Source organism: Alligator sinensis, unplaced genomic scaffold, assembly GCF_000455745.1.
Source record: "Alligator sinensis unplaced genomic scaffold, ASM45574v1 scaffold962_1, whole genome shotgun sequence".
Classification (NCBI taxonomy): Eukaryota; Metazoa; Chordata; order Crocodylia; family Alligatoridae; genus Alligator; species Alligator sinensis.
Genome location: NW_005842404.1, coordinates 1,289,726 through 1,305,045, shown reverse-complemented (window position 1 = coordinate 1,305,045; position 15,320 = coordinate 1,289,726). Strand labels below are relative to the sequence as shown.

At 40.4% G+C, this 15,320-nt stretch overlaps 1 protein-coding gene across 1 annotated transcript in view; it reads right to left on the bottom strand.

The window, feature by feature from the left end:
* Positions 1-9,840: 9,840 nt before the first annotated feature.
* Positions 9,841-15,320, bottom strand: part of SEC63 (SEC63 homolog, protein translocation regulator) — a 78,858-nt gene continuing 73,378 nt past the window's right edge. Inside the window, exons 19-21 of the mRNA XM_014522854.2 lie at positions 13,487-13,585; positions 12,049-12,153; positions 9,841-11,487 (exon numbers count right to left, since the gene is read on the bottom strand). Coding sequence (XP_014378340.1) covers positions 11,344-11,487; positions 12,049-12,153; positions 13,487-13,585 — 348 coding nt within the window. The 3' untranslated portion in view covers positions 9,841-11,343. The remainder of the gene's footprint in view (positions 11,488-12,048; positions 12,154-13,486; positions 13,586-15,320) is intronic.

The following is a 15,320-nucleotide window of genomic DNA, read 5'->3' as shown; positions in this document are numbered from 1 at the left end:
CCCCCATGGACCAGCCAGCCCACCCCCGCACCTGACAAATCCCCATCCCACAAGCTGCTCCCAGTGCTAATTTAACTGGTGTTTGCCAGTGCCAGGAGCCAAGGAAGTAAGTCAGGGTAGGGGCAGGCAGGATTGGTGGGGGGAGGGTTGGTTCACCAGGGGAGTTGTTTGTCCTGAGGGGGAAAGAGCCCTCCCACCCCCTCAAGCCCCCTCTAGACCCTGCTAGCCCGCCTGATCCCACCAAAATCTTCCAGGACCCCACCAGCCCCACAATCTCCCAGATCCCCACTGCAGACCCTGCTTGCCCCCGATCTCCCTCAAGCCTTCTTGCCCCCACAAGCCTCCCAGCCCACTCACTAGCCCTCCCATCCTGATTTACCTTAAACTGGGTGGCTGTTTTTAACTTGATCTAACCTCCCGCTAACCACCCCAAATGCTTCTACGCACACTTACTTGCAGGCCGCCTCTTTTTGCTGTGCAAGTAGTGTGCCTAGCATGGTAGGGCCCTATATCTCTGACTGGGAGCCTCTAAGTACTATTACAGGAATATGATGCTATTCTGAAAGAGTAAACCTAATGCCACATTACTAGAGTTGAGGTTGGAGCACTTGTTTAACAAGGTGGGGGTTGAGCTCTAGAGAATAAGTCATAGAAAAATCATTCTCTGTTAGGGGTCCTGGACTCTGGCATTTGCTCTTTATCATTTCGGAGGTAACCAGAATTATCCCTTATATCATCTCCCCAAAGCTTTCAGGATGCTGGCCTAACACACTCAAGCATGCTCTGTCCAGCTCCTCATGCGCCAAACCCAGATATGCACTGGTGAAGCTATTGTGGGAGCTCTCCATGCAGCCACTCTCAAACACACCAGAGCACATCTCAAAGGTGGCCTCATGAGACTCCTGCAGAATGGCCTAACCCCAGCATTTCTGCTAGGGGCATGTGACCATCTGGGCAGAGCATGCTTGAGTGTGTCAGGACATATCGACACCATGCCCCTGATTTTCAAAGCACAGTGTAAAATCTTCCAGCTACACAATGAGAATTCTGAAAATGGTCTTTTGAGTGAAATATGCTATTGTGGTATCGGCAATTGGCTGGCTGCTATATTAATCTTTCTTGCTGTATTGAGTGGCTAAGGCTATTCTAGAGATTCTGAATGCAGTTATTGTCAGAGCATTCACAGTCTGGGCAGAGCTAATCTCCTTCTATATCAATCAAAATTAATACTTAACATTCAAACCATATATTAGACTACTTCAATTACATATATTATTAGTTCTGATACAAAAGATGAGGGGGCAACATTCTATCATTTTAGCAAACATGATCTGGGAATTATTGAACCACTGCTGGAAAAAAAAAAAAGATGGAGGGGATCAAATACATTTAATACATCCACAGCAGGAGGGAACTAATAAAAAGATACAACTGAGATAGAACTTTACATACAGAAGTAAACTGCAAAGGCTAAATAGTCTTCATCACGTTAGGAAGAGAGTTTATATTTGTGTATATTCTCTTGTGCATTCTCTTATATATAAAAGTGTGCATGTATATTGTTATATATTACATATAATGTGTGTATATGCTATTATTTATAATGTGTGCATACTCATATATTATGTATAATGTGTGTGTATTCTCTTATATATTAGATATATAATGTGTGTGCATGTCTGTCTGTGTAAAATAGTCATTTATGCCACAGGAAATGTTAACAGAAAACAGCTGGGGAAAGAGGTTTCTTTAAAAATAAATAGTTGGCAGCAGCATGCTGACGGGTACAGTCCATCTATTGATGGTATGTACCAATCATCAGAAAGGCACAAAACTGTAGGTTTAGTTCCTACTGGTTTGTTTGAGCTGTTATTAGTAATTATTAGTTTTGGTGTGGATGCACACACCACTCAAATGACAACCTGTCCCATACTTCCTACAGAAGTATGCATGGACAGTTACATTTTGGAATTTCACGTTGTCCAACTCTAGTAATCAATACTCTAGCAATCCTGGTCCGCCTGACACTTACACTGAATATATTTCAACCATTATAAATTAATCTCATCAAACTTGATTTACACACAGTAAATTAATGGTGCTTCAGCTGTAAGTAAATTGATCACTCAACTTGAATATAAATTATTGTACATACATAAATTACTAAGGACAAATTTTACAGTTGATTGCATGCATGCACAAACTCATGCACATGCATACACACACACACACAGGCCAGTGATTGAGTACACTGGAGAAAAATAAAATGGCAAAGTGAACTGTGCATCATCAGTGCCATGCCTTTTACTTTCTGTGTCTCATGAAACCATTGCTAAAGGACTACACCTAGATATGTATATGCATGCATTCAGAATATGTATGCACACACAAACATAATGTTGCATGCGTGTGTACTACTAGCACTAAAATAAAATATATTATTTGTATTTATGTGCAAAATCAAATGAAAGTTACAGGAGGACCTGTGCTCTCCTGCACCGTGAAGTTAACGCTTGAGCCCTTAGGAAAGCTCAAAGAAATGATGATATCTAGGAACAGGGGTTGTTTGCACACAGGAATATGTTTAGAAGAATATAACCTCAACAGCCTCCACGAAGTCCAGTCCCCTGAGGATGCAGATAACAATTTACTCAAAGGATACCACAAAACCAAAAACTTCAAACCTTGACACACACTGACAAGGCATAAAACCAGAAATACCAGGATGACTCTACAACTTGCAATAGATAAAAGCAGGGCCAATAAGGGCACTGCCACTGCCCTATAATATCAAGAGGAATAATCTTTCAACTCCCCTCAGTTTGCAGTAAGCTACTTCAAATTTCCAGATCACTCCAGGCATTTATACCCCATACAAGCAAAGGGTGGTAACTATCACAGCCTATTGTGATATTAACACCTACAAGAATGGAAATCTCCAACAGGTCAGGAATAGTGTTAAGAGCTCTTGAAAATATTTTCACTATTGCTAGTGTATTGTAAAGAAGCTCCTGTATACTGCAATTGCAAGTTATACTGAAAAGCTTGAGCCTTACTTGTAAATCCTTAAAATTTTCTTATGAGATGCTCACCTTTTACATTACACAGCCTTCGGAAACCAAATTGGGATCTGGCATAGCCTGGTGTTGATGATAATGGACGTGTGCTTGCATGCACCAGTGGCGCATATAGGCCAGTAATTCTTTTGAACATCAATGATCTGGAAGGTCCAGAAGCTCCTAATTTCATGGTTTTTGGAGAAATGTTGGCTCCACAGGTCTTCCTCCTGCAAAATATTGATGGTCCAGAAACTTACAATTGAATTCTTACAGGTTCATAGTCATACTTGCCCCTGTGGAGAACACTCCCTTGTCTCTTGTAGAAATTCCCTGCAGGTTTAAGAAAGCTAGAGTAGAGCACAGTTCAAATGAAACGAATGCGTTGCAATTATTAGAGTTCCAGACATAAAAGACTCAGTCCAGAACTGGCAGACAAGTTTCTTTGGGTATATGTGATGTCTTTTATTAGACCAACTAAATAGTTGGAAAATTTGTTCTTTGCAAGCTGTCAGGGACAAACATTCTTCTTCAGGCCATAGACCAACACAGCTTATGCTTAGACGAATAAGGCTATGTCCTTAGACCAACACAACTACAACCATCAGCCTAGAATTCCCTTTTATTATATTTAAGGGACCCATTTTGCAACCTTTCTTTACACACAAACCTTCAGGATCATCTGAAGGAAATAGGGAAGGCATGCCAGTGTCTCCACTTAGCCAGGAAACCAGCCCCTTTGCTCTCAAAGAAAGCAAAGTTTGTGAAATTGAAGAGGAAATATCATTCACCATGTTCTGTTGTAGTGGCAGGACATTTAGAGTGCCCCTGTCTCCCTGCTTTACCTGTGACAAGTTAGGGACATCATGGTGTTTTTCAGCATTATACTTGGTAGGTGCAAGGAGTTGGTCATGCTGTTTTAAGAATGTTAGACAGGGATTGATAACCTGCCATCTCCAGGTTGAATTCAGCCTGTACCATGGCTGGATCCAAGTGGGATTGGGCAGCGGGAGGAGGGGCGGGGGGCACATCCTGCAGCCAGATCTTGCGAAGGATAGAAGCAGCAATCTGCCTTAGATCGAAGCTGGGTCATTCCAGCTCCAAAAAGTTGCTGACTGCTGGATTAGACCAACACTTGTATGGGATGGTTTATATAGGGATTATGCGGGGGTTGGGTGAAATGACCACCTGAGGTCCCTTCCAGCCCTATTTTTTTATGTTGCTATGATAACATTCTTTGTTCCGTTATGTGGAAATGTCAGGTGCAGGAGCGAACTTATCTTCCCATTTCCATTTTTAGAAAGTGAATGCAAAAGGCCATACTGAGTGAAAAGGTTAAAACTCTTATATCACAAGTAAATTCTATGCAAATTCAGTGTGTATAATTTTCTGAGAAAAATGCATTTATCAACTTTAAAATCTATTTATGCCAATTACATTTTATAATAATTTCAGTGTTGTGTATAATTCAATTAAATGCGTCAGAACCCATTGTTCATATGCCTATAGTACAGTGGAAGATTCCAGAGTTTGTTACAGAAGGCAGTCTGTCAATCATTTTGTAAGTAGGTCACGAGGGGAAAACTCCAGAGCCCAGTGACTATATATTAATGACCTAGAAAAAGTTCCCGCCAAATTGTAGCTTTTTTTCACGGTGGAGTTTTCTGCTGCAGAGGAGAACCCCGGGTGCAAAAGAGTTCCCACCAATTCGTAGCTTTCTTTGCAGGGTGCATTTCTGAGCTGCAGAGAGGAAATGCACGTTGCAAGCAGTTCCTGCCATTCGTATTCAAATTTGAGTCCCGCAATTGGCCAGTTCTAAATTATTCCTACCTGACGGCTAGTGATTGGCGTGCTAGCCGTATAAGAGGCTTGAGCAGTTTCCGCCCAAGTTGGAGAGCTCCACACACACCTCGTGGAGAACTCTGAGCACACTGTGGAGCCTAGCAAACTACGCGTGTGTCTTAGAGAAGAACTTAGGGGCCTGGTCAACCTCTAATCTCTCCCCGTCACCGACCCAAGGGGGCCTAGCACACCCCCACCGAGACGTAAGACGACTGCCGGCCCGAACACCCTGAACACATCTGCAGACCGACAAACAACTTTGTAATTTCTGCCCGACTCCTGTACCTGTTTGCAACTGTAACCGAAGCAAGCTTCTGACCTGCACTGTATGAGCAGTGTAAGTAAAGCAATCTATTTGTTAAATCAATACGCTTGAGTACCTGATTCCACTCCAAGCGTCACAAGTACCCGCCCGCCGACTAGGGCTCCTAAAGCCCCGAACCCCGTGCCGCGGCTCTCGGCGGCGACAAAATGCACTTATTTAAGCATTTAATTGAATCGCAAAGTGCAAGTTTATGTTTGAGGGAGTGGGTTAAAAGTAATTTGCAGGAGACAAGTACAAGCCACACATCCCTTACCTAGGTATATTGTACAATACCAAACACGAGTATCCAGAATCTGAACTTGTACTGTAAGTCTGGTATAATCATTTTTTGAAGCTTTCCCCCTTTTCCCCCATATTAAAGCTCCAACTCAGCTAAAAAGCAACTAAGCATGGTCTTAACTTTCATTCTTATTGATTGCTGTACTCAATCACAGCCTAAACTATTGAATAAAAAGGAAGTTACTTTCCTCCAGCCCAGTTCCCACTTAAGACCCCATTAGACATTTTACAACATTTGGTATCTAATAAGATAATATGCCTTAAAAAAACATATTAAGTGTGCACATGGCGGGGCGGGGGGGTGGTGTATAAAGAGTATATTTTATAAACAGTCAGAATATTATCTAGGACAGAAAGGATCTTCCATCCAAGGCAATATATCGACAGTCACCAGCTAGACCCTCCAGGTACATTATATTATATGTCTTTGGGTTACAGTCACCATGAAGTTAGATACTTGAGAATTTTATTTCTATTTCATGTGAGCATCTTAAAGCATACATTAATTAAATCTCAAACTCTTGTCAGGTATGTTATGTGGAAATGTCAGATGCAGAAGTGAACTGATCTTCCTATTTCCATTTTTAAAAAGTGAACGCAAAAGGCCGTGCCGATTTGATATATTAAATCAGTAGCAGCAGTAGTCCCAAAACAGTGATAATGGATGAGTATTGAACAAGTATGTTACATGTCATACCCAAAATGAGCTCACAAGAGTGGAGTAGCATCCTCTACCCCTCAATTTTTGCTTCAAAAGCAAACACTGATTTTCTTTCTATGGTGGAGTCACTTAGTTGCTGTGTGCTAATCAGACAGCCCAGCTTGGATGAATTGGCTAGGCAGCCACACCTGCTTTGAATCGGTGGCATACAAGCTCCAACAAATGAACTAGCTAGCTTCCTGATTGGCTGCTGGGAGCCTGGCCTATCCGTTCAGCCCCAGCTATGGCAACAAATTCCCAGGCCGGGCAGCAGTTCTGACCTTAGTCTGCTTTGGCAAGCCTTCTAGTTCCTCACCCTGTCTAGGCTTGGCTCTGTTCTTACTCCAACCTGTGGTTTATCCTTTGCACTCAGGAACTAGGCATCTGATTCCTGGGCCCCAACCCTGGCCTGTTTTGAACTCCACCCTTGACTTGGAAATCCAGGACATCATCTGGGAAATCTGGGACACTTCCCAGCTACACCCTCCCCCACCCCAGCACTCTCACAAGTCAGCAGGGGCAGGGCTATGTGCTGGGCAGGCAACAGTGCCTGCCTGCCCACCTGCAAGTCTCTCCACCTTGCTCTGACTCCTGCCCAGGCTGTACCTCATACCCCTGCATTTCTGGGATGCCCATTTTAATTCTCAGCTGGCTGGAACCAGCTCCTGAAATCCAGGGCTATCCAGGCTAAACAGGGACATATGGTCACCGTACCTGTGACTTTTTTGAATAATAAAATCTCTTATTCCAATTTTGAAATGGGTTAACTTCAGCAATATTTAGTTTCATCAGGATTAAAGGATAGCTATCAAGAAAATGAAAAATTATGTTTTAAAACTAGGAGTGCACACAGTTGTTTATATCAGCAAGTATGTGTATTGTAACATTCTACCATGTTTACATTCATTTACTAGTGGTTTAATTAAAAAACATTGCTTTTGTGTATGTGACATATAATTATAAGACATAGCCTTACATATGAAAGTTTTTTGATGTACTTCTCCATCTTCAGTTAATTTAAAAAGTGCTTAAGATCTACTACTTAGAACTGAAATCACCAATTTTTTTTTAAAAAGATGAGTTCTAAGATAACTATTTCATCAGTATTTCTGGTGAATTTGCTACAATCTAAAAAGATAGAACTTTCCATTTCAAATAATGCTTTTATATATATAAATAATACAAGCTTCAGAGAATAGCCTTTTCTTCCTCCCTCCTCTGAAGGAGGAAAGTCCCAGAACAAATATATATATTAGCAAGTATCATTTTGAACAAAATTCTTGTCTCCCCTAAAAGAAACTTGTGTGCCTGTCTCCCCCTGCTGGAGTAACATAAGGAACTACATTAAACAGCTTAAAACAAATAAATCTAAGAAACAGAAAAAGACATTCTTATTAGGATTTTGTTTTGCTGTTTTAATGAACTGTACTCCAAAAGGCTTTTTTTTTTTGTATTTGATGATGGATTTTCAATTGCTATACATCAGGATCAACACTTCAGTAGGGTAAGTGATTGGGAAATATATATATATTTTAAAGCATTCATTCATAAAAGTGTTTGCATTATTCAGATCTTTGTTTCCATGTGGAACAATTTTATACACTACAAATAAAGGCCAGCTTGATTGTTCAATATGCCTATACACTACATACATAGCTGCGGATATAAATTGGGATTCATAAGCATGTTAATGTCATAATAGAACAATGTACTTAAATTGACTAATTTGGATCTAAAGGAAACTCATTTAGATTGCTTTGAACCACTGCATGCAGCAGAACCCCCAGTGAATGTTCCTTTGTTCAAAGTGTGAACAGAAACCTTTCCACAGGATTCATGACCTACACTGGAGGTTCTTGAAGGAGATACAAGTGGAACTGTTCTGAAAAGGTGTATAAGGGCATCCACAATTCCTGCACGTGAAAAAGTCTTGACACACTGGACTGGAATGCAGGCTGGTGCTTGGGTCAGAAAAATCCATGTTAACTTGGCTTCAGAAGCTGTACATGACTATACAACTAACCTAAGAATTACCAACCACATCCTGGCTCAGAGTGGACATGGCAGGAGGGAGATTTCACTTCTCCAGGCTACTTCAGCTTCAGCTATATAAAATCTATTGACTCACTGTTTAAGTTGAAAAGAAATGTCATGTCTAGTTCCTTTATTGGAACCATATGCTGAAACAAAACTTCCCACCCCTTCTCACTGCTGTACAACTTCATAAAAGGGTGGCTATTGCTATCATAGGGCATGTCCAGATGAGCACAGACACATGGTATGCGGCGCTACCGGCCCATCTGCTGCGCTGCACACTGCACACGCAGGCATTTTCTGCCCTACTTTGCAGCATGGAGGGGTGGGGGTGAGGGAGGGGTTTGACCCTGGGAGATCCTGGGGTCAAAAAATCCCACACCTAAATAAAGTGGGGTGGTGCACGTGGCAGCAGTGTGTGCTGCCCAAAGCTGGAACCTGGCAGGCCAGAACCACGCTCTGGCTGCCAGCTTGACTTCCTGCTGCAGGATTGCAGGGGCTGCAGCTCCTGGAGGCCCCCAGGACCCCCAGGTAGGCTGCTGGGACCAGCACAGTTGCTGGCCCCAGCCTCCCCCCTACCCTATCAGGGGCAAGGTGCTGTGTGGCATGGGCATCCCCTGGCGACAAGTAGCAGTGGCACACCTTATACTGTTGTTCTTCCCTGGGGAAACGCAGTCCTGTTTGTGGAGATCCACCCATAGTGTTTTTCAATTAAACATGGTGTTTTTCGTTAATGTATTTTTTTTTAATGATTGATATAGCTAGCTTTAACTGGCTTACCTCCCAGCAAGGAAGACAGGGACCAATTGAAAAAAAAAAAAATCAATGGGAGTTTTTACACTGAGAGCAAAGAATCTTGAATGAGCCCAACATATGACAGTGCAACTAGTATTATAGCATTATTAATACTTGTGGCTTGGTGATTCACATGTTTATATGGTCATGTCTTCCCAATGTAATTTTTTTCTACAGCTGCCTTAAGTTATTGATTATAGATTGATTTGAAACGTGGCACCGCAAGATTAGAGGTGAACTTGTGAACAATAAGTAACCCAGCTTATCCTACATATACCACATATCCTAAAGCTGCCAAAGTCAGGATATTTAAGTACCTAAAACATGAACATAAAGGTGCATGTTATCTATTATGTTTGGTTCTCCAAACTACCTCCTGTGTTTTGAGTACTATAAAAACTGATCAGTAGTGTTGTGACAGATGTAATTAGAATAACCAAAATGGACTAATCTTTATTTTGCTCATTTTACACAGTATGTCCGATTGTTCTTCCTCAAGCATTTCTTTCAGCAGTGAGCTGCCTTGTGTAGTCAAATTACTGGAAACCTCTGGAAAAGAATTAATACATCACCTATTTATATCATGTAGTAGGCTACAAAATCATGAGCCATAAAGCATAAAAGGAACAATCATAACCAGAGTCAAGTAGTGTTAAAACATCTAGGTAATTTAAAATGGAACCCAATCTTCAGACTTGTTTGGTCAGCACATCACATGCTGCTGATGCCATACATAAAAAAAAAAATAAAATTCTGCATAAACTGTTGTATCACAGAAGTGTTTTAAAAGATACCATATCCACATTTAGGACATTTTCAAATTTTATTTGCAACTATTGCAATTACAAAGAATATATCAATGTAAATTTGCATTTAAAGTGACATCCCTTTTTACTAAACAAGGTCACAAATTAGTGAGCAGCTTATTTTGGCCTTGGGTAGCTTCTAAAAATTGGAAATGTAAACTGTATGACAAATACAGTTTGTCACGCAGAGACAAAACCACAATATGTTTTATGGTATTGTAGTCTTATAGTTCCTCAGTACAAAGTAATAGAAATACATCTCTCCCTACACAACTGACATCTGTATGCATTTCTACAGCTATTACTTCTACCTGTTATACAGGGAGTGGGGGGAATAAAAAAAAGGGGAATCTATTCATGAGCACTTATCTTAGGCTATACAGAAACACCAACTACCCAAGCAGCCATGAATTTTCCCCTTACATAAATATTTACTTGGAAAAAAATGGTATTCTCATGTTAAAGGCTCTGTAGGAAGAAGTGGCTAAAAAAAGAGAGAGATGTACACTGTTCCAAAAGCAAACGGCTATCAAATTTTATCCACATTATTGATGGGAATTCAAAACTGATTCCAAACATGCCTCCCTGACATGTTTTATTTTATTCTGACAGTGTCAGATAGATTAAGAGCTAAGAATGTTTTTTAGATTTTAGAGTGTACCTTTTACAAAAGGTGCTCCATATAAGCCACCAACTTTGTGTTACATATGGTCCCACAATTGTTTTCAGACATATATTTTATCAAAAGACTCAGATCCTGCACTGATCTGCTGAAGTAGAAGCTTAAAAATGTTTTAAGTCATTAAGAATTATCTTAATAACTAATCAAGAAAGTTTATAATTTGCAACATAATTCTGGGCAATGAAAAAAGGCAGTAATTCCAAAAGGCAGCCCTCAAGACTCTATGGAATGTCGCTATGGTTATGATGCCAATTTATGAAAACCAGGATAAGTTAAAACAAAACAAAATGTTTTGAAGCTATGAATGATCTGAGCTGTATCACTGCAAAATATCAAATGAATATCACAAAATTTACTGAGATCAAAACTTCAGCAGATGTTATTTCAAATCAACAGAGACTTGAGATGTCAAACATACCTACATGTTTTCTAAAATAAATTCCTAATGCAGAAAAAGTGATTTAAAGATTGCTTCTAGCTAATAGTACCGTTTATTTTATTGGACCCTAAATTGATCAGACAATACATAGCCCACACTTTTGGACATTTATAATAAAAAAGCTTTTATTTTCAATTGAAACAAATGTACCATCCTGCACTTAAAGGCTGTAATGGGCAATAAGCATCTTCCAAGTTGTACCAATAGTAACAGATTTGTTTGACCTTCACTGAGAAGTCACATAATGCACTCATAATTGGTAAAGAGAAACTAAACTCAGCCTTCTCAATGCTTCTGTACTGTGTTTCTTGTTTATTGTACAGTTCCACAGTCAGACCAAATGTTTGCAGTGTGTGCAAATATTGTAGTCAATTAGTAGTACTGTTTAATCATCTTCCTCTTCCTCTTCCTCCTCCTCCTCAAAACTGTCTTCAAAGCCCTCGCTGTCCTCCTGGTCCTCATCACCTTCAACTACTGTATCCCATTGTGGATGATTTTCTGGCACTGGTTTAGCTTCATGAACTTCCAGCTGTAAAGGGTGGTTGGGGAGACAGGAGAAAGAAAGTGGTAAGAGCCAGAAAAAGGAAATACACATTTTGTAACCCCATTAAGAAATTATGAATAAGGAATGTAGTGTGTTGTATGTGCTGCTTAGTCTTGCAAAAATTCTTTACTATTTGATTGAGGAGGGAGGGCAGAGAGGGAAGAAACAAAACAAACAACCTCAGAAAATGAGAAAGCTACAACTGTAACATTTATCTACTTGTGCCAGCTCAGCTGAGTCTAAGTAAATAACAACTGCTGTTCATGTATAACCGCTGGAATAACTGCTGTTATTTCCTGTAAAAAAATCTGATTGGAATCTATCATCTTTAAGATTAAAGTTCCTTTACTAACATTCCTATTATACCAGGCGAGCAATTTCCATTAAAGGATTATTCAGATTTGAAATGTTAACCTTAACAAAATGTTGATCTAATTTGAAAAATAAAACATTTTCATGTTTGCCACAAGGCTGAATATAGCTATAAAGAAGCAACACCTGTATTGAATGATTTTAAACAGAAAGACTAATAGTGTTAAATGTCACCTTCAAAGGTTTAATCTGGTCCAAACCCATATACGAATCCGATCTTAAATAAACTGTGTATTGGTAGTTTCCTGGCTTGCCTGGTGCAGGGAACTTCAGTTCTACCTAGAAAACACAATTCATTTACATTTTCTTTTGTTGTGAATGGATCTTAAAAGACTCTACATGAATACTTGGCTTTTGTACTTGGGCATGAAAAAATACTATAATCAAAGTAATATTTTGACAGATTCTCCTTATATTTAATTAAAGGTGTTTAAGACTGCTACTTTGTCTATGGGCTGTAGCACAGTAAAAACAGCAGCATGATACATGCTATATATAGCAACTGAAATCAGAGATGGAACAGTTACAATAATTTGAACAAAGAATGAATTTTATCACAAGGTCATCTTTTCATTGTAGGTAGCACCTAATCGTCTTTAACAAGTTCTAGGAAAAACTAGTATCAAGGGAGACAAGGTTCCTTGGGTGAATTTGATATCTTTTATTAGACCAACCCAAATGGTTGGAGAATAGTTATTAAGCAAGCTTTCGGGTTCAAAAACCCTTCGTCAGGCTAAGGAAGCTGCAGCAGTTGGTGTGTGCTCTTCCTGGATGGAAACTGCCTATATCCTTAGACCAACACGGCTACAACCTAAACCCCTGCAACATGGCTAGTATCAAGGGAGATACTAATGGAAATTTTGAGATGAAAGGAATTGTAGATTTCTATTTTTAAGTATTAAAAATAGTGTGTCACATGACATCCAGATACACCTATGGTACTTAGAGTTATAACTTCATAAGCACTACAAAAAGGGTAAAGAGCAAAGACATGATCATTTCCATTCCTTAACTTAGACAGACTTTGGCAGTTTGGGCAAAGAAAAACAAGTCAACTTGAGTAGGTAGATTTATCTCCAATAAGAAAATCAGATCTAGCTGAAAGAACAACAGGCTGTTATCTGTAAGAAACTGAAGTAAAGCAGTGAAAATAACAAAATGCTCTAGTTTCAGAAATCGTGACTTGAAATTTGTGAACTACCAATTTGTTTTTACAAAGAAAGGTCAATATAGCTTTTAAATTACATTAGTTTAAAATCATATCATGTACATGACTACTAGTCACCAAACAAAAATCAATCACAGCACCTTCTGATAAGCCTCACCTTCTTCTCATTCCAGAAGTGAGGCTGAAAAAGCCAGAATAAGGCTGCCTATTCTTTATCAGGAAGTTTCAAAATAGTGAAAAAAATCAGACTTGCCTACTTTTATGTCAGAGATGGAGCACAGTTTGCCTTCATCTCTACTTGCACCATTTAAAATTTAGATTAAAAAGCAATAACATTCAGATCAGATTATGCATTTCTACTGCCATCTCATTTAAATAACTCTAGTGCAGTTTAAGAAACAGTGCCTACAATGTTTAAGAAACAGAATTCCACAAATACAATACCTCTTCTCTATCTTTTAGTGTACAAACGTGATATGGCATAGATACTAATGTCTGTTCCTTCCTGTCTGCAATATACAGCCACCACCATTCTTGTTTTTCCTGTTTTAGAAAAAAAAGAATATGAAAATCTAGATAGTACAAACACAACATTTATAAGGATTGGTGTATCACTCTGGTTTACTATAATGCACAATGTAATTTATTCTTACCTTATCTTTGCAAATGTTAAAACATGCTCCACACTGAAAGCTACTTAGTAAAAGCTGCTGGTCCTCAAAAGTTTCCTTTGTGGATTTGTGCTTAAGGGATAGGACATTTCTGATATTGAACTGTGGAACTCTTTAAAAAACTCTTATTTGACATATATGAATAAACTCAAGTGAAGGAAACTTCAGCAACATACACCATATAAAGAGAGTACATAGAACGGCAAAATCATTCTCTTTCCTCTAGACTAGGAGTTCTCAACCTAAGGGCCATGGCTCCTTGGGAGGTCGTGAGCAGGTTTCAGGAGGTCTGCCCAGCTGGGGAAGAGCCACCTTGGCCCCCTGGGCTTACGTGAGTCCTGAGTTAGGGGTGAGGGCAGGGCCCCCACACACAGCACCATAGCCTCCACCTTATCAGGTGGGCAGGCAAGGCTTCATGCTCCTGCTGCTCAGGTGAGCACGGTCCCAGGGCTCCCTGCTGCTGAGGCTTGCCTGCTGCACCCCGGGTTGGGGAGCCAGGCAGCTGTTGTTGCACAGGGGGGTTGTGGAGTTTTTATAGCATGCTAGGGTGGACCTCGGAAAGAAAAAAGGTTGAGAACTGTTGCTCTAGATCCGAGTGCTAATACAGAACGAGATTCCAACACAGAGAACATGAATGCCCAGAGGCAACTCTCAAAAGAACAAGTATGAGTAAGTTACCTCTCTTTCTTTCAATTTTGAGGGCCTCAGTGTATTCCCATTATGGGAAAAGCAATACATAATTAAGTAATCTAAAGTTGTTGCCAAGATTTTTGGCTTTAGTCATGGCAGGACAGGATGGGGTAATCCTTATGACTGAGCTGACCCGCATTTGTGGAAAAGGAGGATGACTATCTTTTTCTGTCTTTTTATTCTCCTGGGTAAGAGAATACTTCTCATTTCTCGTACCCTGAGAGGATTCAAGAATGACTCTGGAAGTGACTGCCTCAACTCCAGTGCTAAGCAATCCTCATAATACAAACTTCTTCTGCTTTGGAGACAGCATGGTTCTGCAATGTTGGAGAAGCTTTTAGTAAAAACACAAAGTGATTTAGAAGCTGTGCATGTGGCGCTGAATAGTTTATCCAATCATAGAAGACGATTTTTGAGACAAAAACCCAGCACAGAAGCAGGGATGATGAGGTGTGCTTTTGGTACTAATAAATAGGGACGTACAATTTTGAAGATTTTGTGGATTCCACTAAATCTGGGCAATGCCCACTAAATCCATGGAGGTTGCGGGGGGAGGAAGAGGGGGAAGAAAAAACTTTATGGAAAATAAAATGCTGGCTCCCCAGAGGGAGCCAGCAGTCCTCAGGGTGCTGCAGCAGCCCAGCTGGGCAGAGAAGAGAGGAGGGGGAGCTGCTCGCTGGAAAGGCTGCTGGCAAAATGGCTTGATCATGCCCCTGACAACTGATTGGCTGCAAGGTCTGTCATGTAGCCCTGCCATCTCCACATACTGGTGGGGAGGGTTGGGGCTGCCCTCATAGCCAATCATGGGCAGCCCTCATAGCCAATCAGCAGCAAGGGGTGGGGCCACATGACAGGCAGCCCTTGCTCAATTAGCAGCAAGGGGTGAGGCTGCCAGGGCCCCATAGCCAATCAGAGGG